Consider the following 27,783-nt stretch of genomic DNA (forward strand, 5'->3'; position numbering starts at 1 on the left):
TCTGTTTGCATGTTTGTTTCCTCGAACCTGTTACCTGTCTGGAACTAATCGTTCGTCTTTCCCGAAGATCGTCTCTTGAATGCCTGCTCCAGTCTGACTGTGTTTGTCTCCCACCTGCACCCTTTGGCTCTGTCCAGAACTTGGACCTCAGTAAACTTGTTTTCAACCTCACACTATTGTGTGTGTCTGCATTTGTCTGCATTCTCGATTCGTGTCTGCAGATCGTAACAAGCAGGACCAGACTCATGTAGGGGGACCCTGCTGCTGATGGTCGGCTGGGTAGAGAGAGAGGAGAAGAGAGAGGACAGGTAGAGGAGAGAATAGGTAGAACACACAGAAATACATTATATTAATTAAAATAAGCTGCTGGTAGTCGAGTTGAGTGGGTCAGCGGGGTCGGAGGTCAGTAGGGAAGCATGCAGCTCTGAAGGCGGCGATACCTGTAGATTAATAGAGAAGGGGAAGGGGGGGGGGGGGAATACAAGAAATAACAATGCTGGTCTACTTGGTGAGGAGGAGAGGAAAACCATGACCCAGTGGGGTGACAGAGGCCTGTCAGGTGATCATGTTTCTGGACCCCGGCAGCCTTGGCCTATATCAGCATAACTAAGATATTAACCTAACGATTAGACGACCCCCTAGGTATGATAATTTGTTTATCTAGGATAGTAACTGGAACTACAGAATTAGTAACAATAAGCTTTTTCAAAGAGGTAGGTTTTAAGTCTAATCTTAAAAATAGAGATGGAGTCAGCCTCCCGTACCTGGACTGGGATCTGGTTCCACAGCAGGGGGGCCTAGTAGAATGCTCGGCCCCCCATTCTACTCCTAGAGACTCTGGGAACCACAAGTAGACCAGCGTTCTGAGAGTGGAGCGGTCTATTGGGCTGGTAAGGTGTCACTAGCTCCTCCAGGTAGGATGGAGCTAGGCCTCTGAGGACCTTGTAGGTCAGAAGAAGAATTTTTAAAATTATTCTAAATTTAATTGGCAGCCAATTCTATCATCAAAGTTTTGGGACAGCCACCAGCCCATGTTCTGGACAAGGGCCAGCAAACTGAACAATTCTTCAATAGAAAAACAAATGATCATCCAAGGTGGACAATTAAGACAGCAGAAGAGTACGGGGTCGGTGACAAAGAGGATGTCTTCAACTGTTTTGATGATGTTGCGGGGATGCATGCGACTGGTCTGGACCTGTTTATGGATCTTTTGAAAAACCTGCTGCAGGTCGACCCCAACCAGCGAATTATGCCCGTGGAGGCTCTGCAGCAACTTGATGCCCTTTTCCTCAGCTTTATAATATAAAAACATTCAATACTTTTTATTTATTGACACCATATCTGGTTAATTGATGACTATAATTCTTTTGTTTAAAAAAAAAAGCTGGTTAGTTCAACAAAGGTTCTGCAAATTAACAGTAAAGCATTGCATAGAAAGTGTCATAAAGTGTGAAGAAAGTGTTTTCCAGAGAACGAAATTTGGACATAGCATTTATTTGTTTTTAAAGTTTATAACAACTTCTGGATAACATAACATGAATTAAAAAAAAAAAAAAAAGTCAAGAGAAAAAAAATGTAATGGCACCCCAGATTGACAAAATTAGAATCCAAAAAGCAGTCTTGGAAAAAAAAAAAGATAACAAGTAAATCACAGGACAATGTTTCTTCCTGTTTCTGAAACAGCTCATGCAGACATACAGTATCGCAGGAGTCTGTCCACCTGACATGAAGAGGAAACCTGAAAGACATCAACAATGTTCCACCTGTGTGAAGAATGGGTCAGTTTTAGGTCGAAATTCAAAGTTGGGAAAGTGGATTTAAAGGTTTAGAGACATAAAAAAGCACAATATCTCAGGCCCTCTTTTTACAGCAAAGCCCAGCACCTGGGGAAAAAAAAAAAAAAAAATTGGGGGGCAAAAAGCTTTTTAAAAAAACCCATGGTTTTCTGAGGAGCCAGGATTCAATTAAAAACAACTTTTGTAACATTCCCCAATCACTAGACTACCTATATGAGTTCCCATGTATTTCCCATAGATTTGATAAATCTACATATTGAATACAAAATGTTTGTATTGATTGGTATTAAAATTCTAGACGACTCAAATGTTTTAGGGAAAATGGCTCTTTCTTTGCTCAGTAGTTAGCTTTATTTATTGGTGAAATGCCTGAACTTTGCACGTGAAAACAGCAAACATTCTTCTCCACAGCCAAATAAAGTTCATATAACTTTTATCCTCTTCTTTCAAATATATAATTATTATATATAAAATACTGTTTCATTCATAAAGCCTTTGTACAATATCTGAGTCGAGGTGTGTGTCAGTGAGTAATGAAGTGAATGAATGAATGAGTGCTTGTGTGGATGCATGTGAAATGTGTCAACGTGAGAATTTAAAAGAACCTGGAAAAATATCGCAAAACAAAGAACTGTTACAGATTTAAGATCTAATACACTAAAAACAAAAAAGTGTTTTACACAATATACACATTTAATTACTTACAAAAAAAGAAAGATAAAGTAGGTGTAGGCTATTCGTTAGAGGGCAGGCTACAGCAGGGTTAGTACCACCAATTGTAACATTAAACAACAGAAAACTGTACGGGAAAAGAGAACGTGTGATTGCTAAAAAAGAGATAGTAATAAAAAAAAGGCAGTCAGTCTCACTAAGGAAAGCTCATCGTCAGTGCATCTCTTGTATTGGATGTTCCGAAGTCAAAGTGCCGATTTGGTAACAGCGGAGTTCCTCCACTTATTATTATCATGGGTAAAAAAGGGGGAAAAAAAGTGATGGATTAATTCTGTCACATATTGTTGCACCGAAGACAGTAAAACTGAGTTTTGCTTTTGAGAGGAGTGGAAAAAAGACAGATTTCCTTTAAGGAGAGGAAGGAAAAACAATGAAAAATGCACTTTTGTCACATCCATTGTGGCACCATTTAGCGGATCTTTTTCTGCTTTCATTTTGAGGTACTTCGGAAGGAAAAACAGACTAACTGTAAGATTTATTTGTCATTTTTAAGCTGTGTTGCACAGTAGCACCATTATATTAAGTTGATTTTTTTCCCCCTAGGAAGACAATGCTCCAATGGAATTCAACCTTGACACCAAGACGACGGCCTATCCGTCGACGGGACAAACATCAAATTATCATCAGGTGTCCCCGGCAACTGTAGGTACGATGCCTTGTGCCGTTACGTCCTCCTCATGCAGACAACGCAACGGCTGACTCGTGTCCGGAGGTTACCCGCCTTGAGAGTCTCCGACTGGGGCTTCCTGTAGAGCCACAGGGAGGGTAGGAGGTTAAAATTGGCAGTTTATGTGGATGCTTGTTGAGCCTCATTGGCAGGAATCGATCTGTACCTGAACATCTCAGAGGGTTCTACAGTTGCCAGCCAGAAGCTGTAAGAGTTGCCGTAGTAGTTGCACGTCCCTCTTCCGTGGCACTCTATGAAAGGAGCACTGCGGAACTCCTCCAAGCAGGAACCAGGGGAGGCCAGAGCCTGACCGGAGCCCTCTGCACCAGCACTAGTGTGCTGTGGGGAAGAGGTTTAGTTAAACTCAGGTGGGATAACAGACGCAGCGCAGGGTGTAAACAGGCAAAGGTGACTAATTTAACATGTGTGCGTAAATATTGTGTCCTACCATCATGAAGGAATACCCGATCCATAGGGCTTCCCAATTCGCTGGACAAGTGGGAATCTGGATGGTCTGGCTGTGGACTGCAATCACCATGGCTGGAGCTTCACACACTGCACATCTACACACAAAAACCAGAACTCAGCACCCCACTTGCTGCTTCATCGAACTCTAGAATCCTGTCTTCCCCTCTGTACAGTACCTGCTGATGAAAGGCTTGATGCCCTCTCCTGTGATGGGGGCCATGGACATGGGCATAGGTTCCGGCGTGGACAGCCAATAGGAGTAGTCGTTGCGGGAGGCGAAGTTGCAGACGTTGTTTATGTTGCAGAACATGAAAGGCATGGTGCTGAACCTGCGCAGACAGCTGCCCGCCGTACCTGAAGCGCCAGATAGATCGGTTTGAGGGTACAATACCGTCACGTCTAAATCGTGTAATTGACTTTTCGGTATTGCGAAACTTCTAGGGGATTTCAAAACGCTTCATACCCAGGTCCTGGCCGTGCGCTCTCTCGTTGCCCTGCACGTAAAGCAGAGAGTATCCGTCGTAGATGAGATTAGTCCCATCAGGACAGTACGGGACATCCTGAGCCTGACTATGTCGGGTTATGAGGAAGCCATGAGCTGCAGCCACTGATCCTGGAAGACCAGGAAGACCTTGTGGACCATCAGAGCCAGGAGGACCAGGGTATCCACGCTGACCTGAGATTCAAATACACATATGTTTTACAAAAGGAATCAAATTGTGTTTCTGTTTTTAGCTTTGACGTTCAGTTCCACTTACCAGATTGACCAGCAGGTCCAATGTCTCCCTTTCTGCCAGGTGGGCCAGCAAAACCGGGAGGACCCTCCAAGCCTGGATTCCCAGGTTCACCTGGTTGGCCTGAGTGCATCAAGCAACAAAGGTTCTTTTAAAAGATGACCATGTTTTGATGTTCTTGCAGTAAGATTGCTTCTCATGGGCCGAAAGAGATGCACAGAACTTAAATTAGTCTATATTTGTGCACCTGGAAGTCCGTCACGGCCAGGAGGACCAGGAGATCCACGACTACCAGGCTGACCAGAGACACCAGGGGGTCCTCGTTCCCCCTTGACCACAATGGGAGCCGGAGATACACCTGGGTCACCAGGTGGGCCTAGAGATCAAATTCAAAGCAAAAGAGGATTCAAATTTGTATAATTTTTAATATTTTGCACCTGAAACTTAAATATTGAGAGAAATTAGAATTAGTTAACGCACCAGCAGGCCCGATATCGCCGGTATCTCCAGGAAGGCCACTTGCACCAGGAATTCCTGGGTCACCCTTTGGTCCTAACAAAATACAGATGAAACATTTTTGCTTAATTAGAGAATAAAATGAGTTCCTTTGTTGGTCCTTCCTTTCTTTTGAACCGTTTTGATTGTTTTGGACTGACCAGGGAATCCAGGTACACCAGGAAGGCCGATATCTCCCTTCAGACCTAGAGCTCCAGGAAGACCAGGGGAACCCTTGTGAGGAGGAGATCCAGGCAGTTAGGTCTCAGTTGTCATTTAATCTCGCCTAAATTGGGATAATCTTACCGGGATTCCTGGACCACCAGGATCTCCTTTCTGTCCGGTGAAGCCTGGCTGACCAGGAGCACCCGGGATACCCTTCTCTCCTTTGATGCCACCACTTCCTTGGGGCCCACGGGGGCCCTCTGGTCCAGGGGAACCTTTATACCCAGACATTGAAATGATATCTTACTATGTTATAATAATATAATCTTACACAAGAAAGAAGCAAAACATTTTGCACAAATTGAAATTCAAAGAAAAAATTGCAATTTGTAACACTTAATTAATGAATACAAACAGCAACAGTTTTTAGGTTTTTGTGCAACAAAAGACAACTATAAATTAAAGTGTAGCTGTATATAAAAATAAAACCACACAGCCAAAGTAATGAACACTTAAAGAAGCAGAAAAAGAAAATCCAAATATTATTAATACACAACCTTGTTCCTTTGGGTGACACAAAGTTTAAAATCTGTCTGCAAATAACCCAAAATCAAAAGGTGGATTAATTGTTATTGTTAAATTATAGTGTAAATATGTGTTTGAGTGATTAAATGCAGTGTTGTGTGTCCAGCCTTCTCCTGCGGGGTGAAAAAAAAAGTCTGCGGTACATAAAACATCGGCCTTCTTTTCAGCCATGGCACATGTCAAAACCATCAAACCAGTAGAATCTAACCTGGAAGACCTAGGGTTCCCAGAAATCCCGGGGAAATCCGAGCCAGGTTCACAACACGGGGTAAAAAGGAGAGGATGTTTAGACAGATGAAACCGTCTTTATAAAGTCTCACAAGTGATACTGGACAAAGACCAGCACAATTAAATCTGTCCATGTTTGTTAAATCACAGGCAAAGAGATGATGAACACCCAACAACATCCTCAAATCTTAAAAGGTCTGCACCTTTGGGCAGTTGGAGGTCAGGCCTTCCCCACCACAGTGGACAGTGAGAGTGGGTGTCATTATGTGGATGGACTGAAGGGGGCGGCAGAGTGGCCTCATGATGTCTAATTCCTATGATTATATCTTCATGGCTCTCAGAAGATAAGGACAAGCCCATTCAGATGTTGAAGATGCTGCTGGGTGTCATAACACTATGCTACACAAATGCTGTGTGTATTATTGGTGATTTAATTACAGTATTTCAATCTTGGAAACTTTAATTCAGTGTTGGGTGAGTTAGTTATGTGGTGTTCTTTTTTTTGGTGCTCTGAAATTAAAAGATTTTTGAAGGCTATGTATTTTTTTCTTCCACATTAGATGACATGCTAATGGTGCCTTTTAAATATTTGTGGTGCTTACTTGAAACAGGTGTCGTTTATTACCATCAGGGTGCAAGAAGAGTGAAAAAGGGTCGTCATTACAACGGAAATTCATTTTCAAAGAAGGAAGTTGAGATTCACTGATCAACCAGAGTGGTAACCGAATCAACAGGAGCTACTGTGAGGAACATGCAGGAGAAGAAGTCTGGACTCCGTTCATCTGACCTGTGGGACCTGCGGCAGTCGGAGGCATGATGTATCATCATGTGACGAGGCGGGGCCGCACCACAGCGGGTGAGGCCAGGCCAAAAGAAATGGGGGTAAATGTACATTTCATTTCATTACTTGGAAAAATAGAAACACGTTTGCATCTTCCTATCCGCCCGACATAACGCTGCCCTGTGGTCAGTGCTTTAATTTAAAGCTTTGCTGTCAATTTGCAGGATGAATAAATATCTTGTTTTGGCTTTTTCCAGGACTGTCCACTCATTTTCAGCGTTATGTTTGGCTTGATTTTAATCTGTGCCATTGGTGTAGTGGGCATGATCATGCAGATGATTGATTGGTAGGACAAAACACACTGAGCGCAGCTAAAAGCCAACACACTCAACAATATTCAACGTTTGCTTATTTTATGGTTATACTGGAGAGCTTCATTATACTGGAGAATTTCATACTGGAGGGCCACGTCATAAAGTGGGCAGAGCAGCGCTTCCAATATGACTCACACAGATCGTGCAGTGTATCTTAGCATTTATCGTTACACCCTGTTAGCTACTCAGTCGTTAATGTCAAACTCAGTGTTGAGTGGTTTAGACTCCTGCTACACTCAGCTGCTTTTTACCAACGTTTCTCACACACATTGTACATAGATGAGGTCGGGACGATGGATCGAGCATTCACATGAATGTGCACGTACAAACACGCAACTTCAGGGCTGTGGAGAAATGGTAGATTACTTCCCCCATGAGAGGACAAAGGGACACAAGCAGGCTGATGAGGACATAGGAGGACAGGTGGACGGATGGAGTCATCTCATGTGTGACGGTGGGATTGGTGAGTGTGTGAGAAGCTTCCCCGCCACTTGTGCACAGAAAACTTCATCATCTGTGCTCAGTGTTGCTGAAAGTGACCGGACATACGGTGCTCAAACAATGACCCCGTTGGTGGTGACTGGTGCGGTAATGTCCCATGCAAATCAACTGACAGATGGAGCATTTACATTTAAAGTGCAGGGTGGTTGTTTTTATTTTCCTTCATCTGCTGTCTGGTTTTCAGAGGCGAGATGAACCAAATCATCTTAATTTACAGTCCGTAGCTACTTTTTAGACTTTGTAGCAAATGTTGCCAGTGATTAGCTTTCCTACCCTTAAGAAAGCCAGAATCAGCACATTAGCATCTACAGTTAATTTATCTCAGCAAATTAGCTGTCAGATTCAAATTCATACTTGTAAAGTAAGGCGAGATTTCATTGAAATGTCCTATAATTTACTGTCCTGTTACTGGAATAAATGTTATCTGTTCACAGGATACCAAAAACCAGGCAGCAATGATGTTTGGTGTTTGTTAGCACATACTGAACCCAAGCACTTTACCTGGTCTTCCCAGGAGTCCAGGGGGTCCTGGGAGTCCCTTGGGGCCTTGCAAAGCTACTCCTGGAGATCCAGGTGGGCCACTGCTACCTGGTGGACCGGGAGGACCAGGGAAACCAGCCTCTCCTTTTGTGCCTGGGAAACCTGGAACACCAGATGGGCCGGGGAGACCTGGGTCTCCCTTTGCACCTTTAAGCACAATCAGAGGTAGAGTAGACATTGTGTCAGTGATGAGGCCCCAATCACAAATAAAAGGGATGTCGAAACTAGATGGTTACCTGGCGACCCTGGACGTCCAGATGGGCCGGGGCCACCATATCCTGGAAGTCCTGAAATAAAAATGGATCAACTGTGAAACAAACTCGAAACCTTAAAGTATTACCTGCCTATCAGATAAAAATATCTTATGTTAAGGAATTTCATGAGGAGATGCTGCCAAACCTGGCTCTCCTTTGATTCCAGCGGGTCCAGGGATTCCATCGCGACCTGCCTGACCCTTCTCTCCGGGCGAACCTGGTCCTCCCGGTCGGCCAGATTCTCCTGGTCTACCAGGGGCTCCATTTAGACCTGGTCCACCAGGTCCACCATCTTGACCTTTTGGACCGGGGATACCAGGGGAACCTGACAGGAAATGAAAAGTTACTTCTGCTGTTTTATGGTAGCACCTGGGGGTCGGTGTTTTAGCTCCTCTACGCAGATTTGCAGTCCACATTTAATAAGAGTTAAGGTGTCGGTTACCTTGAAATCCTGGTAAGCCAGGATCACCTTTAGCACCTGGTCCTCCTGGCAAACCTGGTAGGCCTGATGCTCCTGGTGTCCCCTTAAGTCCAGGACTTCCTGGGAATCCTGGTTGGCCTGGTTCGCCCTATGAAAATCACACATATATGAATACACTATTTCTTTTTTGTAAATGAGAATCATCAATGGCTGTTACCCACCTTGAGTCCGGGTGGTCCGGGTGGTCCAACTCCAACAGATCCTGGCTCACCTTTGGCGCCATTGAAACCAGGTGCACCTGGCTGTCCAGGTGATCCAGGTCTACCAGGCTGACCTGGGAGACCCTTTTGCCCGAGTGGTCCTGTGACATCATCAAAGTGCAATGTCAGGATTTACAGACCTGGAAGACCCAAAACATAGTTGAAGGGGGGATTCAACCGTACCAGGTAATCCCATTTCTCCCATGCCTCCTTTAAGTCCTGATGCTCCGGGACCACCTGGGCCTCCCGGAAACCCAGAATCCCCTTTAGGACCTGCACCCAGACAGAAACAGCATATCTGGCAGGTCATTCCTGTGTATCATGTCTGAATGCGTGATTGCCCTGACTTAAATCCATACCTGGTGGTCCAGGAAGTCCGGGGCGTCCATCTGATCCAGCAAGACCTGGATCACCAGGGAGACCGGAGATTCCTTTCTGACCAGGACCACCGGGTATACCTGTAGACGTGAAAGAACAAACATAACAAGTGTGCCGTTTTGTCACCAATTGTTCATATTTGGGTGTTTGGGGGCAACAGCCAGAAGTGTTTGTGGCAGTACCTGGAAGGCCGGCGTCTCCTTTGGCTCCCTTTGTAACCGATGGTGGCAGGGTGGCTCCTGGGGGTCCCTGAAGGCCAGGATCACCTCTTTCTCCTTTACCACCAGGAATGCCGGGTGTTCCATCTCTTCCAGGGAATCCAGATTCACCTAAATAGGAGGATAAGACACAAGTCAGCATTGTACCCTCAGCAAGATCATTTTTTTCTTCTCTGTCACATTCAATAATAAAGAGATATTCAATTTCTAATATTGTTTCCAGATTCATTGTTTTGAAAACTATGCTTAGGCGAGTACCTTTAAATCCAGGGCCACCAGGCAATCCTGGCCCTCCTGGTCCTCCAGGAGGGCCTGGAGGTCCAATGGGACCTGAGTCTCCTTTCTGACCTGCAGCCAGTCAAACATCATTGATTACAGCGACAGGATGTGGCATAAAATAAAAAAATGTAACATCATTCTTCTCCTTGTTATTGGCAAGTCCGGTGTTTGCATCCCATAATGACTCATGTCACAGATCAATGATTGTTGAAGCTTAGCCTACCTGCCCCTCCAGGCGCCCCATCCCGTCCAGGTCCCCCAGGAGGTCCCGGGATTCCGGTAGGTCCTGGAGAACCTGGGAAACCTGGACTTCCTCTATCTCCGGGCAGACCTGGGATATCTAATCCCGGAGGACCGGGGTCTCCCTTTGCTCCGTTTGAACCAGGGAATCCTGTAACAATTATGGTCAAACCTCAGTTTTCAGACAGAAGCAACATAGTTTCAAACACGAGAGACAATCTCGGGGAAACATTTCCATCAGCTTCTCGGAAGAAGGTCGGAGGCTCCGACGATTTGAGCCCCAAAACCAAATAACAAGTAAAAAAAACACGAACATGAAATAATGAAAGAACACGCGTCGCCACTAAATGGCCGCCAACCGCACCGGTACCGAGTCACCATACCTTTCTCGCCTTGGCATCCGAGTGTCGCAGGTAAGGGGATGGCGTGTTTCAAAGCGAAGGGCGGAGCCAAACAGGAGATGAGAACAGATTATAATGCTTTAAATGCATTAAAACATCTAGACGGAGCTCTTTCTCCCCCACACTCAACGTGCACGGAGGCTCGTGCTCAGAGTGCTTTCACTGGTTGTGTTAGTCTGCGTGTCCAAATACAGCAAGAGCAGCGTGAGGTTAAAGCCGCGACGCTTCGGGGAGCGCTGGGACAACCGCTCGTGAAGCCGAATCCGGTGCGTTCGTGAACAAAGCGTGAGATCTGGTGGTCAAGCTGTAGCCAAAAAAAAATAAAAAAGTAGTTCCCCGCGTCAGGAGACCGATACCGTTAGAGTTGATGCGCGTTTAGGACCAAAGCCCTCGACACAGTTGGGTGCTCATCTGCTTCACATGGAAAGTGTGCAAGGAACTGGTTTTGAATCCTAAAGCCAGACCTCAACCCTAAACCCACGTCACCTCCACAGGCTCAGAACATGAAGAATTGGGAGCTCATGCACGGCTCAGTTACATTCTTTTGATACAGTTCATGCAGATAATAACGTTATTATTACGTTCCGATTGCTATTGGCTCCAAGTGTCTTACCTGGTGGTCCCATTGGGCCAGGGGGTCCAGTTGGACCAGGTGGGCCCAGTGATCCAATGACAGGGGATCCAGGAGGACCACGAGCTCCAGGAATACCAGGTGTACCAGGGTCACCTGCTCACACACAGCAGGCCACCATCCAATCAGATTGTGCAGGGAGTTTAAATCATTGTTTTTGATCTTTAACACGCAGGAGTCGGGTAAAGAGGCTACCTTTGGAGCCCGGAGCACCATCAAATCCAGATCGTCCGGGTGAACCAGGGCCGCCGGGGAACCCGGGGTCTCCCTTCGGTCCAGACAAACCTTTAGGTCCAGGTACTCCTGGTATACCTGGAGGTCCAGGCAGACCAAAGCCAGGCTCTCCCTGTCACAGACAGCACCAGGTTCAATGTGCCTGATCACAGCCCCACTTCAGCCATTCTAAATAGCAAAGTTACTATCATCCATCCACGTTCACCTTGAGTCCAGGTAATCCAGGGGATCCTGGGCGCCCATCAACACCTGGTCTGCCTGGTCCTGCCGAAGCTCCAGGCTGTCCGGGGATTCCTGGGAATCCTGTGGGGAAGGAAAAAACGAAGGTAAAGATGGAAGAGGAACACAAGAGGAGAAGTAGGATTCAATTTGTGAAGAAAGTGTGGGAGTGGGTATACCTTTAAGTCCTGGGGGTCCTGGAAGTCCAATGCCTGGGAGTCCCGGTTCACCCTTGGATCCTGGTAAACCAGGGAAACCAGGCTGCCCAGGTTGACCGGGGTTACCTGATAACAGCACATTGCAAAATTAAAGTCAGACAACAGAAACTTATAGCTGGAGTTACAGGTTAGCAGGGGAATGTTATTACTCGTCTACCTGGTGAGCCTGATAGACCTGGCTCTCCATCTTGTCCTCGGGGGCCTGGCTGACCTTTCTCAGCTATCGACAGGCCTGGTTCACCTTTGGCACCTGCAAAGGTTGGTTCATTATACACCGAGTTAACGTTCCCTCCATCTTTTAGTTCATGCATCTATGTGGTCATAACCTTAACCTGTTTAATGAAAACTGTGAAATGTTGAAACTCTTCTCTTACCAGGTGCACCAGGTCCTCCGGGTCTTCCTGAGACACCCTGGACACCTTTCTCTCCTGAAGGACCTGGGGGTCCGAAGCCAGGAGGTCCTGGAGGACCTCTGTCTCCAGGAATACCGCGGACACCTGGTTCACCAGGCGATCCACGTTCGCCTTTCACTTGCAGAGATCCCTGTGGAGCCATTATTCATTACAAAATGGACTCTGAGTTGAGAGAGTAAAGAATGAGTGGAGGACCACTTACAGGAGTTCCTTTTGGTCCTGGGAGTCCAGGTTGTCCGTCACGACCAGGACGGCCGTCCAAACCAGGAAGGCCAGGTGGCCCAGGGAAGCCGGTGTCACCTTTCTCTCCTCTGGCACCGGGCACTGGGAGGGAATCACCCGGGTCTCCTTTTTCTCCAGGGAATCCCGGAGCACCTTGAGGTCCAGAAGAACCCTGAAGAAGAAACGGAATTAATTCCCTGACTTTCATCTTTTAATTTTTGGTGTAATTAATTGAGTGAGTGACCAAAAATAGGATTTCAGTCTGGGAAAGGAAAATGTTCTCACAGGAGGTCCAACAGCACCAGGAGTTCCTGGAAATCCTAATTCTCCTTTACCGCCTTTAACACCAGGAGATCCTAAAGGACCGAACACATCCAGGAAAGATTAAAAACTAGAATGCGCTCACACATCTAGAACAGCTGATTCAACACAATGTCTTGAAAGGAGCAGTTACCAGGGTATCCAGATGGTCCTGGAGGTCCTGGGGGTCCCGGGATGCCACTGCTACCACCAAAACAGTTCACACAGGTGGCGCCTTTCTCACCTGAAACAGCCGCAAGGCAGGAGCGATGTTATTTTTTAAAATCCTAAATGTAATTTAAAAACGGCCGTCCGGCATTTCACACCTTTCTGGCCCGTCTCTCCTGGGTATCCCCTCTCTCCCTGTACGCCAGGACGTCCAGGCTCTCCGGCAACACAATTCTGTCCGGTGGAAAACCCTGGAGGTCCGGGTGGGCCTTGTGGACCCGGGAAACCTGGGGGTCCAGAACGTCCAGGGGGACCTGGCAAAGAAATTGCTGGATTGCCCGGTTCTCCTTTCTGTCCCCTCTCCCCTGGGAAGCCTGGTGTTCCGGGTGGACCACCACCACCGATGGCTGGGAGTCCTGGTGGTCCTGGAGGTCCAGTAAAACCTGACGAGGACAGGCAGACAACGTTAAGATGAGTCAATCGCTGCTAATTTCTGTAAAATGAGATTAGAAACAAAACACATTCTTACCCGGTGGTCCTCTGTCTCCTTTGGATCCAGGTCCTCCAGGGAATCCAGGTTCACCTTTAGGACCCACTCGACTTCCTGTCGGTCCACCTATCACCTGGAGGAATAATAAAGCCGTCAGGACACCAAAGTGGACAATGCCTCCACCTGCTGGTCATAATCGTACACTGCACCAAAACGCTTTTTAACATCAAGGTTCACGACACATGTGGAGCTCAAATTTGCTTACTTGCAAAATATATCATCATTCATTAAGTAAAAATAAAAATATAAGAGTTTAATTGAGGCTTTAGTGAGGAAATTAATAAATTCACTACATACCACTCCTGGTGGTCCAGCGTAGCCACGGTCACCCTTTAGTCCCTAAAATCACATGAAATGTGTTAAACCTGTCAAAAATATATTCAAATGTATTAAAAATATATAGTTATTTGTACTCTTTCTCCATCTCTGCCTGGTGGGCCAGGAAGGCCTCCTTCTCCCTTTGGTCCCTGGTGACAGAGAAGTTAGAATTCCTAAGTAAAAGTCCTGGATTTTGTGGAGTCACCTTCCATGGTGAAATATTCTGGTGAAACATTAGGCCAGTGGCAGAACTCACAGGAAATCCTGGAGAACCAGGGTCGCCATCTTTGCCTGGTTTTCCCTGCAGATAGAACAAAAGAGGTGTTGAGCTCACGGTAGACCACAAACCTTTATATCATGGATCGAGCAAACGTGGGCCTGCAACAGCTTTGATATTGTGTCCTAGAAAGCAAAGTTTCTAATATGAGGATTCCAAGTTCTACTAAATGTTTTCAGAGGGATGCTGCAGCATGTTGGTGCTATTGGAGCACTCACTCGTTTGCCTGCTTCTCCTGGTTCTCCCTTCTCTCCTTTCTCTCCACCTGAGGGGCCCTGCAAAGACAAATACATGCATTATCAGCACGTATGGCTCTTGGACCCGGAGGGGTTGCCATCAGTACAGCAGAACCTTTACCGACAGGTTCCTGTGACATTAGCGGGCAGGTACTTACAGGGGGTCCTGGATATCCTGGATCGCCTCGTGGACCTGGAGCTCCAGGGTCACCCTAAAGAGAACGCACATGAGACCCAATCGAAAATGGTGCAAAGCGATGGATACGAGATTCAATTATTAACTCATAACACCAAAAGAGGAAGAAAAACTGCTTTAATCTGTTGATGAAGAGCGTGGGTTCTGCATGAATGTACTGTCAGAACAAGTATCGCACATCCTGCTATGAAAATAACCGATCTGAAGATCGGCACTTGGTTTGCAGCACTACCTTGTCCCCTCTCTGAATCTCAGTCTCAGGTGGTCTCTGTTGTTCCCCAACTTGTCCTGGAGGACCAGGAGGGCCTGCCAAACCTGGATCACCCTGATTTGGACATGAACATGGGAAAATAGTTCATGATCAATGAGGGTGGACAGAGAGCATCCTTGAAAGACAAGAGGAAGTAATAATAACTACAGGGAGCTTACCTTCTCTCCTTTAGGTCCTTGGAAGTTTAAGCCCATATTTCCCTGTTGGGGATAGTGGATCAACTCTGCATCATTAATCAAATCCATAGCAAAAAAAACCCGAGAACTTGTTGACTTGTTTCACAGAGAGACAGAATCCGTCCTTCTGGAAGACGAACTCACCTTTGGTCCGGGGAGACCGGGAGGACCTGGAGGACCCTGAAAAACGCCGGAGAAACAAAGCCGGTGGTAAAAACACCACATGAAAAATGACCCGAGGCACGCTGATCAGCAGCTATCTTTACCTCATAACCTCGAGGACCTGGAGGGCCGAGTGGACCTTGGAAACCAGAGTTGCCGGGTGGACCCTGACAAAGACACAAGACAAAAACAATTATTCCTATTCTTAGAAACATTTTTAAAATACCCCATAATGACCTTGAATTTTCTTTAAAAAAAAAAAAACAATGCTAAAATTGATGAATACTCACTGGAAGCCCTGGCAAACCAGGCAGCCCCACTGCTCCTTTCTCTCCAAAACGGTTGGTTATGAACACCTCTCCTGGGTCACCCTAGACGCATTTATATATAATTTAGTTAATAAAAAATGCACTAGTTTAAATTAAAAAAGGGGGTTCCAGAAAATCAAACAGGCATTATCATCTGACATGTAAAGTTTGAAAATCGGAATATTAATTCCACTTAGGAGCGCCCTCTTGTGGACGAATTTATTTGACACACTGTGTTGTGGCCGGCCACTCCCTGATAAAAGGGATGTAAAAATATTTTTACAAATTCATTTAAAAAATGCCAGTTTTGCCAAGAAGCGTGTGCCTCCATGCAATATGAATTAAATAAACTACATTTCCACAAAATGACTCCACTTCAGTGAGTTTCCACAGACCAACTCGCCTCATTTCCATAAGAATGCGGCATGTGTACGATTGCCAGGGCAACTTAATAAGTGTGTGGCCAATCAGGGTAGCAGAATTTTATGGTCTTGGGGTGCTAAAAAATGATCACCCTCCATGAAAATCGTGGTTGAAACAAAACTTGTAGGATGGCGGCGAAAATAAAGAGGACGGTGCTGCTTCCACCGAGTTCGGTAAGATCCTTATTTGTCTGATATTGTATTGTACCCTTCTTTTATGAAGCATGGAGCTTTAGGCAATGACATTGTTCATTAACTTGATATTGTTGAATTGTAGTTGTTGTCTGATTGTTAATTTCTTAAATGCCTTGTTTTTAAGCACCCTGACACACTCACTTTTTGTCCTGGAAGACCAGGTGGACCCTAGAAAGAAGAGAGGGGAAGAGAGACAATGATTGCCATGTTCATTACTGTGACAACACCTTCCTGCTCTAAAGAAGCCCACCAGCAGTCCTTGTGGTCCGGGGAATCCGGAATTTCCTGGCAGACCCCTGTCCCCCTTGAGAAGAAGATGAAGAATTAGCTTGCAGCATGGGCTTGCATGTCCAAGCAGTACTAGACAGGTCTGAGCTCAATATTTATGTTTTTTAAAGATACCTTTGTACCGTTGCATCCAGGAACTCCTCTTGGTCCTGGAGGTCCATCCTGGCCTGGCAGACCCTGATAATCAACAGGTTAAAAAAAAAGATACTTTAGATGCTACCCGGAGCATTGGGGGAAAGCCACAAGAGGAAAATGAGTTAAAAACAGGAAGATGTTGAGTGATGCAAAAACTCACAGGAAGCCCTGGTGTTCCTGGAAAACCTGGTAATCCAGAAGGTCCCTGTCAGGAGGTAAACAATGACGTCACTTAGTTGATTTGGCCTGCACCTTGACTATAGGCTTTAAAATAAGGTGACGCCTGCTGTTCGGGAAAGGTACTACAAGTCAGCCCTGCATTTACCTGTCCAGGTTCTCCTGCCGACCCACCATAAGGATGGATAGATGTCAAATATGAAAGTAAAAATCAAATGAGCTGAAGAAAACCCATTTATAAAAGAGGTTTCACAGAAATACTTACTCTTATTCCTTTTGGGCCACCTGGTCCTGAAGGTCCATCGCTACCCTACAATAATGAAGAGATTATCACTGATTGCAGTTGCGTTGCAAATATTATGATCGTGATTTTTAGAATCTACCTTCTCTCCTCTGGGTCCAATCTGACCTTCAGGCCCGGGGAATCCTGGAAGGCCTGGCGGTCCTGTGAGCCCTGGGAAACCCCGCTCACCCTGGGAACAGTCACAGATACACATGAAACATTACTTTAGCCATCGCTGCAGATTTCTGTAGTCTCATATGTGAGTGCACATTGTTATCACAAAGCTTTTGAGGAGAAATGGCCCTTTACAGGTTACAATGAAGACATTGAGGAGCTGGAGGTCTAAAAAATGCACAATAGACTGCCAATAAAATCAAAATATTCCACCATTTTTGCAGTTTGGACCTGTGTTGGTTCATCACGATTGTTACCTTGGCTCCTTTGACCCCACTGCAGTCACATTTGGATCCCACACATCCGTGGCATGCCTGCACGCAAACAAAGCACAAGTTGCCATTTGGATCTTTCAAAACATCAACCACGAGTGTTTGTCTTCATTGGGGCGTGAAGAAAGAAGCTGATTCTGAGGACATCTCTGTGTTTATTCCCAGTTTGTTCGGCAATGAGACACAAGATGCTCAACACCCCCTTTAAAAAAAAAAAAACAACCCACAATATCTGAAATAAAACAAACTCCTCAACAGGTGAGAACGCCATTTGGGATCATGGCGAAAGGAAGGGAGGTGTGGGAGTGTCAGGCCGCCAAGGGACTTTTCCCATGCCTGTTGACACAGCAGATGCCAGATGGGCCGGCATGCATGCCAGGCATCCAAGTTGTGTGAAAGACAGAGCAAGGACAGACAGCGCAGCGTTTTCCCAACTGTCCTTTGGGCTTATGAATAATGAGGTGAATGAATAAAAGCCTCGCGGCCAGGGGTCGAGCGAGGGGCAGGGCTTTGCGGCACTTTCCAGCTAAAGTGACGGGCGTTCCTGTGCGCTTCCCAGGCGCCTCCACAGGCAGCTGCGTGTTTAATTCCCACTGAAAGCGTGGCACAGATCTCAAAATTAGGAGCGGACACATGCATGCGTGTAGGTGTTTTCACAACCCCCCAATCTCCAGATTAGCCTCTGGTCTGCTTCAGCTCAATGCCGTCTGTTCTCCCACGCCCAGGTCGTCTCCTTCATCTTTCTTTCTGCTGCCGTTCCTTCCTGTCTTCTCCACACTCATCACAATCCGGGTGTTATTCATGCGAGCTATTCCTTTAAAGGCGTGATGCAACTCAGGCTGATCATGTCGCTGCACGGCGAGTTTAAGATCAAAGAACCTTGTTGCATCGTCAAACCCATCCACAAATGCTACATCAAAGACAATGCCGATCAAAGGCTGATAAAGCCTTTATGTCTGCAAATGTTACAAATAAAATCAACTTGTGTATCCAACTTATCCAGCAGAAAGAGGAAAAAGCAAATCTAAAACAGCAGCAAAAACATGGGAGCTTTTACAAATAAAGTTGATGTCCACCAGTCCAGAGAAGACGACTGTAAATTACTAGGAAAGCAACGCCGTGTGGTCAAGGTTCTAGGGGAAGGAGGCTTTGGTCAAGTTTTAAAATGTTGCAACCTTGAAACAGGAACCATGGAGGCCGTGAAGGTAATGAAGAGCCGCACTGGTGTTATTGAAAAGGCAAAGCATGAAATCCAAATCCTGAAGCAGCTGCGGCGCCTGGATCCCAACACACGTCACGTAGTCCGATTTAACAGCTTTTTCTTCAACATGGAAGACATCTGCCTGAGCTTTGAGTTCCTGGACGTGGACCTACACGCCTACATCTGCGAGACGAGGCTGTACGAAACGGGTCTCCCTCTACCAGAGGTCAGACCCATTACGGAACAACTCGTCATGGCTCTTCACCAGTTAAAAACCATCGGGATCATACATGTGGACATTAAACCAGGAAATGTCATGATTGTGGACCGCCATGAAAAACCACCGCGAGTAAAGTTAGTGGACTTTGGTGGGGCCCAGATGTCCGGCAATGTTGACTTTGAGACCTGCATTTGCACCCAGATGTACAGCGCTCCAGAGGTGCTCCTGCGGTCTGAGATGAACGAGGCTTTGGACATGTGGTCTTTGGGGGTTACTGCTTTCGAACTGGCTGTTGGAACACCAATGTTTCCATACAGGAGGCGTTACAGATTACTAAATTCTATCATCAAAATTTTGGGACAGCCACCAGACCATGTACTGGACAAGGGCCAGCAAACCAAACAATTCTTCAATAGAAAAACGAACGATCATCCAAGCTGGACAATTAAGACAGCAGAAGAGTACGGGGTCAGTGACAAAGAGGATGTCTTCAACTGCTTTGATGATGTTGCGGGGATGCTATCAGTTCTGCAAGAACATGCGACTGGTCTGGACCGGTTTATAGATCTTTTGAAAAACATGCTGCAGGTCGACCCCAACCAGCGAATTACGCCCGTGGAGGCTCTGCAGCATCTGTTCTTCACTGTAAAAGAGGAAAAAGCAAAAGAATTAGAAACTACTTCAAAGGAACCATGTATGGAGAACATTCCAGACATCCAGACAAACTATGCAGTGGACCAGCTGGTAAAACCAGAACATGTCCAACCAGAGACAGTTGTCTCTCAGGAGAACCCTGCAGAGGTCCAGCCAGACAACTCTGGTGAAGACCAGCTGAATGATGGGTTCCAGACAGAGGACAACACCTTGAACTATAACTGCTTTGTTAATACCCTAAGGACGGTCGGACAGATCATTTATAGGACAGATCATTTTGACTGGTTTGGCGGTTTTTAACTGTCCACCCTGAAAATTTCAATTGGGTTGGCACCACAAACCAGGATGGCTGCAAAAAATAAAAGCCCTTCTTCAGGTAACCCCAACGCCTGTGTGTAGATCAACTTGATGCCCTTTTCCTCAGCTTTATAATATAAAAACATTCAATACTTTTTATTTATTGACACCATATCTGGTTAATTGATGACTATAATTCTTTGGTTAAAAAAAGCTGGTTAGTGCAACAAAGGTTCTGCAAATTAACAGTAAAACATTGCATAGAAAGTGTAATAAAGTGTGAATAAAGTGTTTTCCAGAGAACGAAATTTGGACATAGCATTTATTTGTTTTTAAAGTTTATAACAACTCCTGGATAACATAACATGAATAATAACATGAATTTTTTTTTAAAAAGTCAAGAGAAAAAAAAATGTAATGGCACCCCAGATTGAGAATCAGGAGAACCCTGCAGAGGTCCAGCCAGACAACTCTGGAGAAGACCAGCACAATGTCCTGCATGAAGTCCAGATGGAGGACAACGCCACAAATTGTTGCTGGCCTGTGCTACAGAGATGGTTAATTTTGCCTGGTTTGAAGCATTTTAACTGAACATGTCATCAGAGTTGGCTTCAAACTTGTGGGTCATGGTGGTTGATGCGGTGCTTTTTTTCCTCTGAGGGTTATGCACCTAAAAATCATCTCTTTCTCTCTTTCGCTCCCTCCATTCTGTGCCTTCCCTCGTTCTGCCCATTCAACACTGATAAGGCCAGTAATCCACTTAGAAAGGTCAGTGAGCTGTTGGTATTTGCTCCTCTCTCCCCCTCAGCGGTTTTACCTCAGTCCATCTTTTCCATCGCGCCTTCCCAGTACTCTGCCTATGCAGTGCACGCTAAGGCGCCACTAGGTGGCAGTATCGGGCAATAATCAGTTACGTGGCGCTGCGTAATCATTGATTTATGTTAAAAAGTATTTATTTATAAAAGAAAGTATAATAAAGTATTTATAAAAGTATTTCAGTCATCAATATGAGGGAAAATATAGGTATTAAAGCAGACTGGCTGCCTATCAAAGCAGACATCAGCCTAAAGAAAGGGTTTATATTGCTGTTTGCTGAATTTATTCTTGACTCTTATAAAGTCTTCCAGAAAGTACAAAACTGATCACTGCATGCTAAGACACGCAAGATGCATCAAAGAAGCAAGCAGGAAAACATGCACGAAGGGGTTAGACTTGCAGACTGGAATTCCCCCACTCATCAAGGAATGAAAATTAGACAGCTATACATTCAGTAACCCTAACACCTGTGTGTTCCCATTGGAATAAAAATACTGCCTAGGACGTTTTCACTTAAGACACTCGCATACATGTAAAATACCCTGGGGACACGTGAGGAGAAGCGCCAGCTTTTTTGCGTGTCAATCATGAGATAATTGAGTTCCACTGAATCGGATCTATTGGCACAAAATAATGTTATAGCTCAGGGGTTTGAATTCCTTTCACCTTGAGAGCTGTGACAACCCAGCCCTGCCCTGCCCCGGCCCAGCCCTGCCCTGTCTAATGCAGGTTTGAACACGCCCGCCTCCCTCGCTGTTCCACATGCATCGCCACCATCGCTACGGGCAACAAGAAAATAAGAGACAGCGATTGTGGGGCCAGGAGGCAGCGGCTGATGCATAAAAGTTGGAAAGAAGACACAATACACCTTTGGAATGACTGTTAAATCACTGGTTTGATTGCAGTGATTCTGAAATGCATTCGGGTTGGATTAGCTTTGGAGCCAGACAGATCCAATAAAGTTAAATGGAGGAAACGTAAATGTGCCAACATTTGCATCATGAAGGTGTGTCAGTGTTTAGATGAGCTACAGCATGTCCTTAATATTTACCCAGGAGCTTTCTGGCACAGATAAATCAGGTATTTATACATTTGGAGGACATTAATCTGCTCATTTGACAATCCTCCATTTTATTTTATTTTTTTTTTACAAATGGCAATGACTTGATTCTATCAAGATTTCCTGACAAATCTCTGTTTTAATTCACTTTACCTTTAAAAATGTTTGAAAAGACACACTGACTGAAATAAACGGAGCGGAGCGAAGTTTAAAAAAAAGGGGGGTGCTGAAAACGCAACGACTTGCAGTTAGGGGTTTCCACCATCGGGTGGCGGCAGTGAGACAATAACTCGCCTTTATTCTACCTATTTTTCACAGCTGGAACTGCTTCGCCAACCCGTCAGTCCTGACGGATTTGATCAGTTCTGAGAGAGGAAGCACTTAATCTGCACTTCATCACCCTTCACCAGCCCCAAATGGGACTTGGAAAGACAAAATTCTGGGAGCTCTTACTTTCTCTATTCAAATTCACTATGTATCTTGCTCCACTGACAAAAACCAAAAGAGGACAGGTAAGCACGCCCACTCATGTGTAGTACATACAGTGTCTATCTGAATTCTCCAACATGGAAACATACACCTTGTTCTGTGCTGCACATTATCTGCATGCTAAAGGCTTAGCTGCATGCCAGTGGACAGTGGATTATCTGAGACTTTCCATCTTAGACGCACATATTCAAGAATGCAGTGGTGCTAAAAGACCTTATTTGCGACCTTATTTGCAAGTTAAGGGAAAAAAGGCATCTCATCCTGGACATTGGCTGAAAGAGTCATGTCCTTTCCCTGTGGTTTTGAGGGAAACCTCGTTTGCCCCTCAGTGCAGTGATGGAATAAACGTGTGAGAGCATTGAAAGAGGTGAGCGAAGGAGAGAAAATCAAGAAGGATGAGAGAAGCAGGCAGCTTCCGACAGTGCCCGGGGCTGAATTCCGCCGCAGCGCTCATGTTTCCACGTGTGCGGTTGTGTGAAACGCTGCAGTCATAACATCTTTTTTTTTTGGGAGGGGCCTCTACACATTTCCAGGCGTACAATCGCCTGTATCGCAGGATCCACAAACAATAAACCATAAACAACCTGTTGGTTACGGCGGGTTAGTGCTATCGTTCCTCGACATCGGCATCTTGGACAAACATGGGATTGCGGTGGTTGATGCGGGATGAAAAGATTAGGAGCCAGAGAAAGGGCACTTTGTTTTTAAAAAAAGGGTGTCTGCCCTTCAGAGAATCGGGTGAGGTCATCAAGGTGCATTCAAAGAAATCCCTGATAAAATTGTGCTTCGAAAGTTAGAACCTAAACACTGCAGGTGCATCGATTAAAACCACCTTCATCTTTGAGATAAAGCCAAAGTTCCGGCCCTCACTTCTCTTTCCCAGACAATACATGCTACATTTCTGAGTTTCGGTGCTCCAGCGGGGCCCCAGAGCAACACTGAGTTAGCTCGGCCAGGAGGAGAAAAAGGATCGGAGTAATGCTGTTTGACAAAAAGAGGTCAAACGACGACGGAAAGGGAGGGAGCTGAGGAGGACGGTGCGTCTTGTGATGTATCCGTGTCGATGGACTCAGGCATGTACGACTGGGAATGTGTGGGAAAACAGAAATGAAGTTGCCCCTAAAGGTACCCACGCATGCTTTTGAAGCTTATATGTAATCGAATTAATCTCAGGCGTCTCGTTTAGGTTGTCAAGCCTTCTGCACAAACTTCTACCACGGTGATTTGTTCCTGAAGTTGCCTGGCGACACCAATCGGTCACAGAGACCTGTCGTTGCTGTCGACAATGTACAGAGGACGCAGTGTTGCTGTTTCTGACATTTTATAATATCAATAAGATCAGCCAGCACTGGACCACCCAGGAAGTGCTTTGAGTGTCACATTCTTCGGACTGACTTCAAGCAGGACATATGCATCGCGGAGCACCCTGGTGGCTCGCTTCTGCAACTGCGCCTCTTTCCTCAGCCAAATCCCTAATGAAGCCTCTCTGACTACTGTAATGTGGAGAGGAGAGTAACTTTCAGTATGACCTCTGGATGTTGGAAGGAAAGAGATGTCAAAACAACATTATAATGGGAGAGTGAGAAAAAACACGTGTCCGAAACCTCTGACGAAACAGTTGGTAAATCAAGAAGACTCCAGCAAACACCCCATGTTTACTTTATCCTTAACTCTCAACAAGGGCAGAGAGGGAGAGAGGAAGGATAATGGAGGTGATAATGGGGTTTGAATGTAGGTGACAGAAAGATTTTAGCCCACTACTACTGCTGCTGCTCTTTACTCGGCCCTGTTATTGACTCACGATCTCCATTTTTCTGCTATTCCATGATGACTATGGAAAAGAGGATGAAGAAGAGCAGAGGGATGAGAGGGGGGAGGAGGAGGAGGAGGAGGAAGAGAGAGGAGACAGGAGTAATTAGCTGTCTAAATATCTTTTGTCAACCCCTCTGCATTTTTGTCCCCCTGTCAAGCTGCCTGACATTTCAGGTCTTTAACACCACAGTGCCACACATGCACAAACACATGCGCACGGACACACTACTGAACACTGACACTGAAACTAAAAAAGCTTGGGTCTTTTTTCAACCCAGGACTGCGGCATACAAGAGGCTCAAACTAACAGATATGTTATCTTCTCAACTGTTGCACAAAAATATGAGTAATTACAATTATTGCTATTTATCACCTATATAACATATGACGTAGGAGGGGGAGGAACGGTGAGGAAGGTGGAAAAATGTCTGCAGCTCAGTTGCTAGATTAATCTCTGTAATCTGACAATCTCAGGATGTTTTGACTACACAGAACGAGGGAGACTCAACCTAGAATGTGATCCGCATGAGTGGGGCAGGGAACCCGGGAGGCTATGGCTGGTTGTGCAAAGTGTGTGTGTATGTGTGCGCACACAAGAGGATGCATCAAATTAAATGTGTGTTTGTGGTTTGTGTGCCATGACGGCTTCAAAGGAAAAGCCCCAGGTATACATTACGGCTGAACTCCCTCACCTGGCTGCGAGGAGATTTATATGTGGAGGAGGACCATTCTCTCTCTCTCACACACACACACACACACACTAACAAAGTCATAGTTTTCTCAAGGAGGAAAACTTAATTTAAAGTGTTAAGTGACCAGTGATACAGCAGGGCGCATCTTCTGGAATTCCGGTGGGAATGTATGATTGGTATACAAGTAGTGCCCACTAGGGGGACTCAGTGAGAACTAGCATGGACATAAGCAGGACTGCTAGGAGTAAGGTGTGACTTGTATATGTTTGTGTGTGTCAAAGAGGTTTCTTTCATTCACTTCTTCCATTCTTTCCACAGGTCCTCCTCAGCTTTTCCCGACCAAAGTCAGAAAACTTGAAAAACTTTTTCAAGGACTTGAAAAAATGCCCTACAACAACCTTTCAAACTGCCCTTCCTCATCCTTGTCATCCTCCTGACTTCTCCATGGCAACAGTGAAATCCACTGTTAGGCACATAAACTGACACATCGCTCAAATCTGGACAGTTGTCTTGCACCAGAAGGATCAGATCACTGCACAAGTAACCAAAATAACAGAGTTTCTCACATCCTGAGTACCGGCTGGTTTGACACGCCCAGTTAGTGGGCGTGGCGTTCAGCAGCATGCGCTCATGAATCATTAACCAACTCATGAATATTCATAATCACATGTTAATATTTCAGGAGATTCTTATCCTAATCAATTAGAACTCTGCGGTTTGGCGATACAGCTGCGTAAAAACGTGCTGGGACAGCTGCAGCTGGAGATAAGGTTAAAGGCATGCAGGGCGCACAGGGGCCAAACGGGCTGACCCACACATTCAAATTTAATAGAAAAATGACATCTTGGTTGCAGAATGTGAGACCCTGTCAGTGATGTGTCATTTGGGCGCTTTCGCGTCAGTCGCGTAAATAAGGGAATAGATGCAACGGCAGGGTGTCGCTGCAATAAATCAAGACAGTGCAGAAATGATGCACTTTTAAGTTAGAGAAGATCTTCATCAGCAGGCGCGCAGGGCTTTGGTTTCACCTCCTTTTCTGATGGCATAAACCAGAATTTAGGACGCATCCAGGCAGTGTTTGAGAAACGTTGGGCGTCCGGGTACGAGACAAAAAAAACGTCCGGCGGCTCGAAACTGCACAGGGAGCTCGGTGGTTCCCGTCGTTGAACAGCGCAATAAAAGGCACAAATGAGTGGCTGTAACAGACTTCAGCCTGTAGTTATTATTTTCACTGCAACAACAACAAAACGGAAACGACGAGGTGATTATAATTAGAGAACAAGGATACGCACTAAAAAAAGAAGAAAAGAAGTAGCCCCTCTATTTATAAACCTGTGCTGGAAGAGCCAGCGGTGTTCCGCCGGCACCGAGTCTCCCTGGTTCTTTCTGTTCATATCTGGTTGCGCGCAACAAGTGCAAAAACGTTGGGGGAAAGCGGGGAAAGAAAGGAGAAGAACCGCACTTACCGCAGAGTCGGACTGCTGCACCGCGACGCACAGGGCGAAGACGAGCAGAGGCAGGCTCTTCAAGTTTTTATTCATCTTTGGGACAATAAATAAATGGTCCGCCTGCGTTAACACTTGAATCTACAGCTCTCTACTCGGATGCCATAACCCTGCTGCCCTCCCGGACGCACACGGGCCCTTACTGAAAAAGAACTATCAAGGGGAAAACCTCGTCTTCACGGCGTGTTGGCTGCTGTGGTGCTCACAGAGGATCCCGCTGGTCCAGGCTCTGGCACCGTGCGCCTCTGCTGTCCCCCTCTCTAAACTTTTTCTCTTCTCAACTTGCAAACCTGCCCCAGCCGGAACTACTTCCCACTCCAAGGGCGCACTGATATCAGCCCCCACGCACCTACACCTAGCGCCAATATTCCTCTAAAAAAACTCTTTTGACAAATTTCGACTACAGTAGGAGCCCAAAATACGCAGAAAGCGAACGACCTGATACCATGTCTCTGTCTACAAACACTTTAAGTAATTTGATTTACTCTGATAAAGGTGGGATTTCGCGCGCGCGGATGGATATGGGTCGTTCCTCCTGCGTTCCTACGACAAATCCTCCCCAGCGCCCTAGGCTGCCCAAAATGCGTTCACATTAAACCTTTATTTGACATCTTCTATACGCCCAGACTTGTAACATTCCTGTCAGATTATTGAAGCCCGAATGCTAGTTTTTCAGTCTTGACAGATTGGTATTGCTGGCACGGAAAAGACAAAAAAAAAAATCACCGTTGAGCCCACTTATTGAGCTTCCCCCACTCTTAAAGCATATTAAGTTAGATTGCAATTTAACTTTCCTGGCGTTAAACGTGAAAATCCCAGGGTTGGATAAAAAAAAACCTAGCATTTGTCTTTCATTCTTTTGGACTCATCATCCAGAAATCTTTGCTAAAATGGCACAGGATTAGAAATCAACTCAAATGAAGTGAGGTTAAGACCTGTTTGAAGAGATAAAAATCGCTGTCCATCCACATTCATGTGTTTTTCTAGGTTTCTTCCATCAGCATCTTTAAAAGCAAAGGATCCTCGGGGATAATGTATAAGAATGTTTGTCAATTTAATAATTGCAATTGTAATTTTGATATTGCAATTGTTTCATAATTTGAAGATGCAAAAACCCCAAATGTTACAGGTCCCAGGTCAAAGCCCTGTGGTTCACCACAGCTAAAAACAGCACCACCATAGCAACGGAGACTCAAGTTAGTTAAATCATGAGTCATGACCGTACACATGAGCTTTCAACAGGATCTGTCAAAAGATAAATTAACATGTTGTGACCAACAGACATGAAGTCTCGCTCAGGCCAACTGGAACTAAAATAGAGCATCTGTGAGCTAAAACTGGACTGTTTGCAACCCGAGTAAGCTGGTGTCTGCACCAGGTTACAGCAGTGGACAAACTGGTGGTCTATAAACAAGGTTCTTCAATTGATCTCCTTTTTTAAAAAGATAGGACCACTCAGCTGTTTGTAGCTACCCCACCACTTAAATGTTACGGGATGGTATCTCAAACAATAAGGCCATTTATTGAGTTATTTCATACAGGCTATGACTAAATTGTAACAGACTTTCATCTGATCGTTCTGTTTATGTTTATGTCATTATCGCAGGCAATAAAACTTCTCTTTCCTGAGTTTTCCCTTGTTTTTTCTCAGGTTTGAGCAAATGTCCGGCGCCTC

At 45.5% G+C, this 27,783-nt stretch overlaps 2 protein-coding genes across 5 annotated transcripts; one reads left to right on the plus strand and one right to left on the minus strand.

The window, feature by feature from the left end:
* Positions 1-1,478: 1,478 nt before the first annotated feature.
* col4a5 (collagen, type IV, alpha 5 (Alport syndrome)) lies at positions 1,479-26,390 on the minus strand. 4 transcript variants are annotated; one of them, XM_029840525.1, is made up of 52 exons: positions 26,070-26,390; positions 17,348-17,404; positions 17,017-17,106; positions 16,899-16,943; positions 16,617-16,661; positions 16,436-16,498; positions 16,284-16,337; positions 16,175-16,201; positions 15,399-15,479; positions 15,213-15,275; positions 15,091-15,126; positions 14,929-14,970; positions 14,732-14,824; positions 14,462-14,515; positions 14,286-14,342; positions 14,047-14,091; positions 13,886-13,939; positions 13,770-13,811; positions 13,452-13,545; positions 13,081-13,365; positions 12,909-12,998; positions 12,740-12,810; positions 12,435-12,626; positions 12,194-12,362; positions 11,977-12,069; positions 11,781-11,885; positions 11,588-11,685; positions 11,344-11,494; positions 11,131-11,244; positions 10,500-10,508; positions 10,100-10,267; positions 9,856-9,945; positions 9,562-9,708; positions 9,361-9,459; positions 9,185-9,274; positions 8,963-9,102; positions 8,763-8,889; positions 8,466-8,645; positions 8,303-8,353; positions 8,028-8,213; positions 6,658-6,666; positions 5,851-5,859; positions 5,199-5,332; positions 5,054-5,126; positions 4,878-4,949; positions 4,645-4,773; positions 4,422-4,520; positions 4,127-4,339; positions 3,840-4,017; positions 3,644-3,758; positions 3,362-3,534; positions 1,479-3,274 (listed from the first exon to the last, which is right to left on the minus strand). In XM_029840525.1, the coding sequence occupies exons 1-52, from the start codon at positions 26,142-26,144 to the stop codon at positions 3,193-3,195; spliced, it is 5,058 nt and encodes a 1,685-aa protein (XP_029696385.1). In that variant the 5' UTR covers positions 26,145-26,390; the 3' UTR covers positions 1,479-3,192. The 4 variants fall into 4 exon arrangements, with proteins under 4 accessions (XP_029696385.1, XP_029696386.1, XP_029696387.1 ...); XM_029840526.1 differs by lacking the exon at positions 10,500-10,508; XM_029840527.1 differs by lacking the exons at positions 5,851-5,859; positions 6,658-6,666.
* On the plus strand, positions 18,369-20,105 carry LOC115250741 (homeodomain-interacting protein kinase 2-like). Its single transcript, XM_029840528.1, has 2 exons — positions 18,369-19,763; positions 19,938-20,105. Exon 1 carries the CDS (start codon positions 18,406-18,408, stop codon positions 19,735-19,737), a length of 1,332 nt encoding a protein of 443 aa, XP_029696388.1. The 5' UTR covers positions 18,369-18,405; the 3' UTR covers positions 19,738-19,763; positions 19,938-20,105.
* Positions 26,391-27,783: the final 1,393 nt, after the last annotated feature.

This window comes from Takifugu rubripes, chromosome 8 (assembly GCF_901000725.2).
Source record: "Takifugu rubripes chromosome 8, fTakRub1.2, whole genome shotgun sequence".
NCBI classification, from domain to species: Eukaryota; Metazoa; Chordata; class Actinopteri; order Tetraodontiformes; family Tetraodontidae; genus Takifugu; species Takifugu rubripes.

Excerpts from the sequence above, each read along its gene's own strand:
- LOC115250741 (XM_029840528.1), top strand. The coding sequence starts at position 18,406 with ATGGGAGCTTTTACAAATAAAGTTGATGTCCACCAGTCCAGAGAAGAC.
- col4a5 (XM_029840525.1), bottom strand. The coding sequence starts at position 26,144 with ATGAATAAAAACTTGAAGAGCCTGCCTCTGCTCGTCTTCGCCCTGTGC. Across the intron at positions 17,405-26,069 it reads TGCAGCAGTCCGACTCTGCG|GCATGCCACGGATGTGTGGG; the intron begins GTAAGTGCGGTT and ends GTTTGCGTGCAG. Across the intron at positions 14,516-14,731 it reads AGATTCAGAGAGGGGACAAG|GGTGACCCTGGAGCTCCAGG; the intron begins GTAGTGCTGCAA and ends CGTTCTCTTTAG.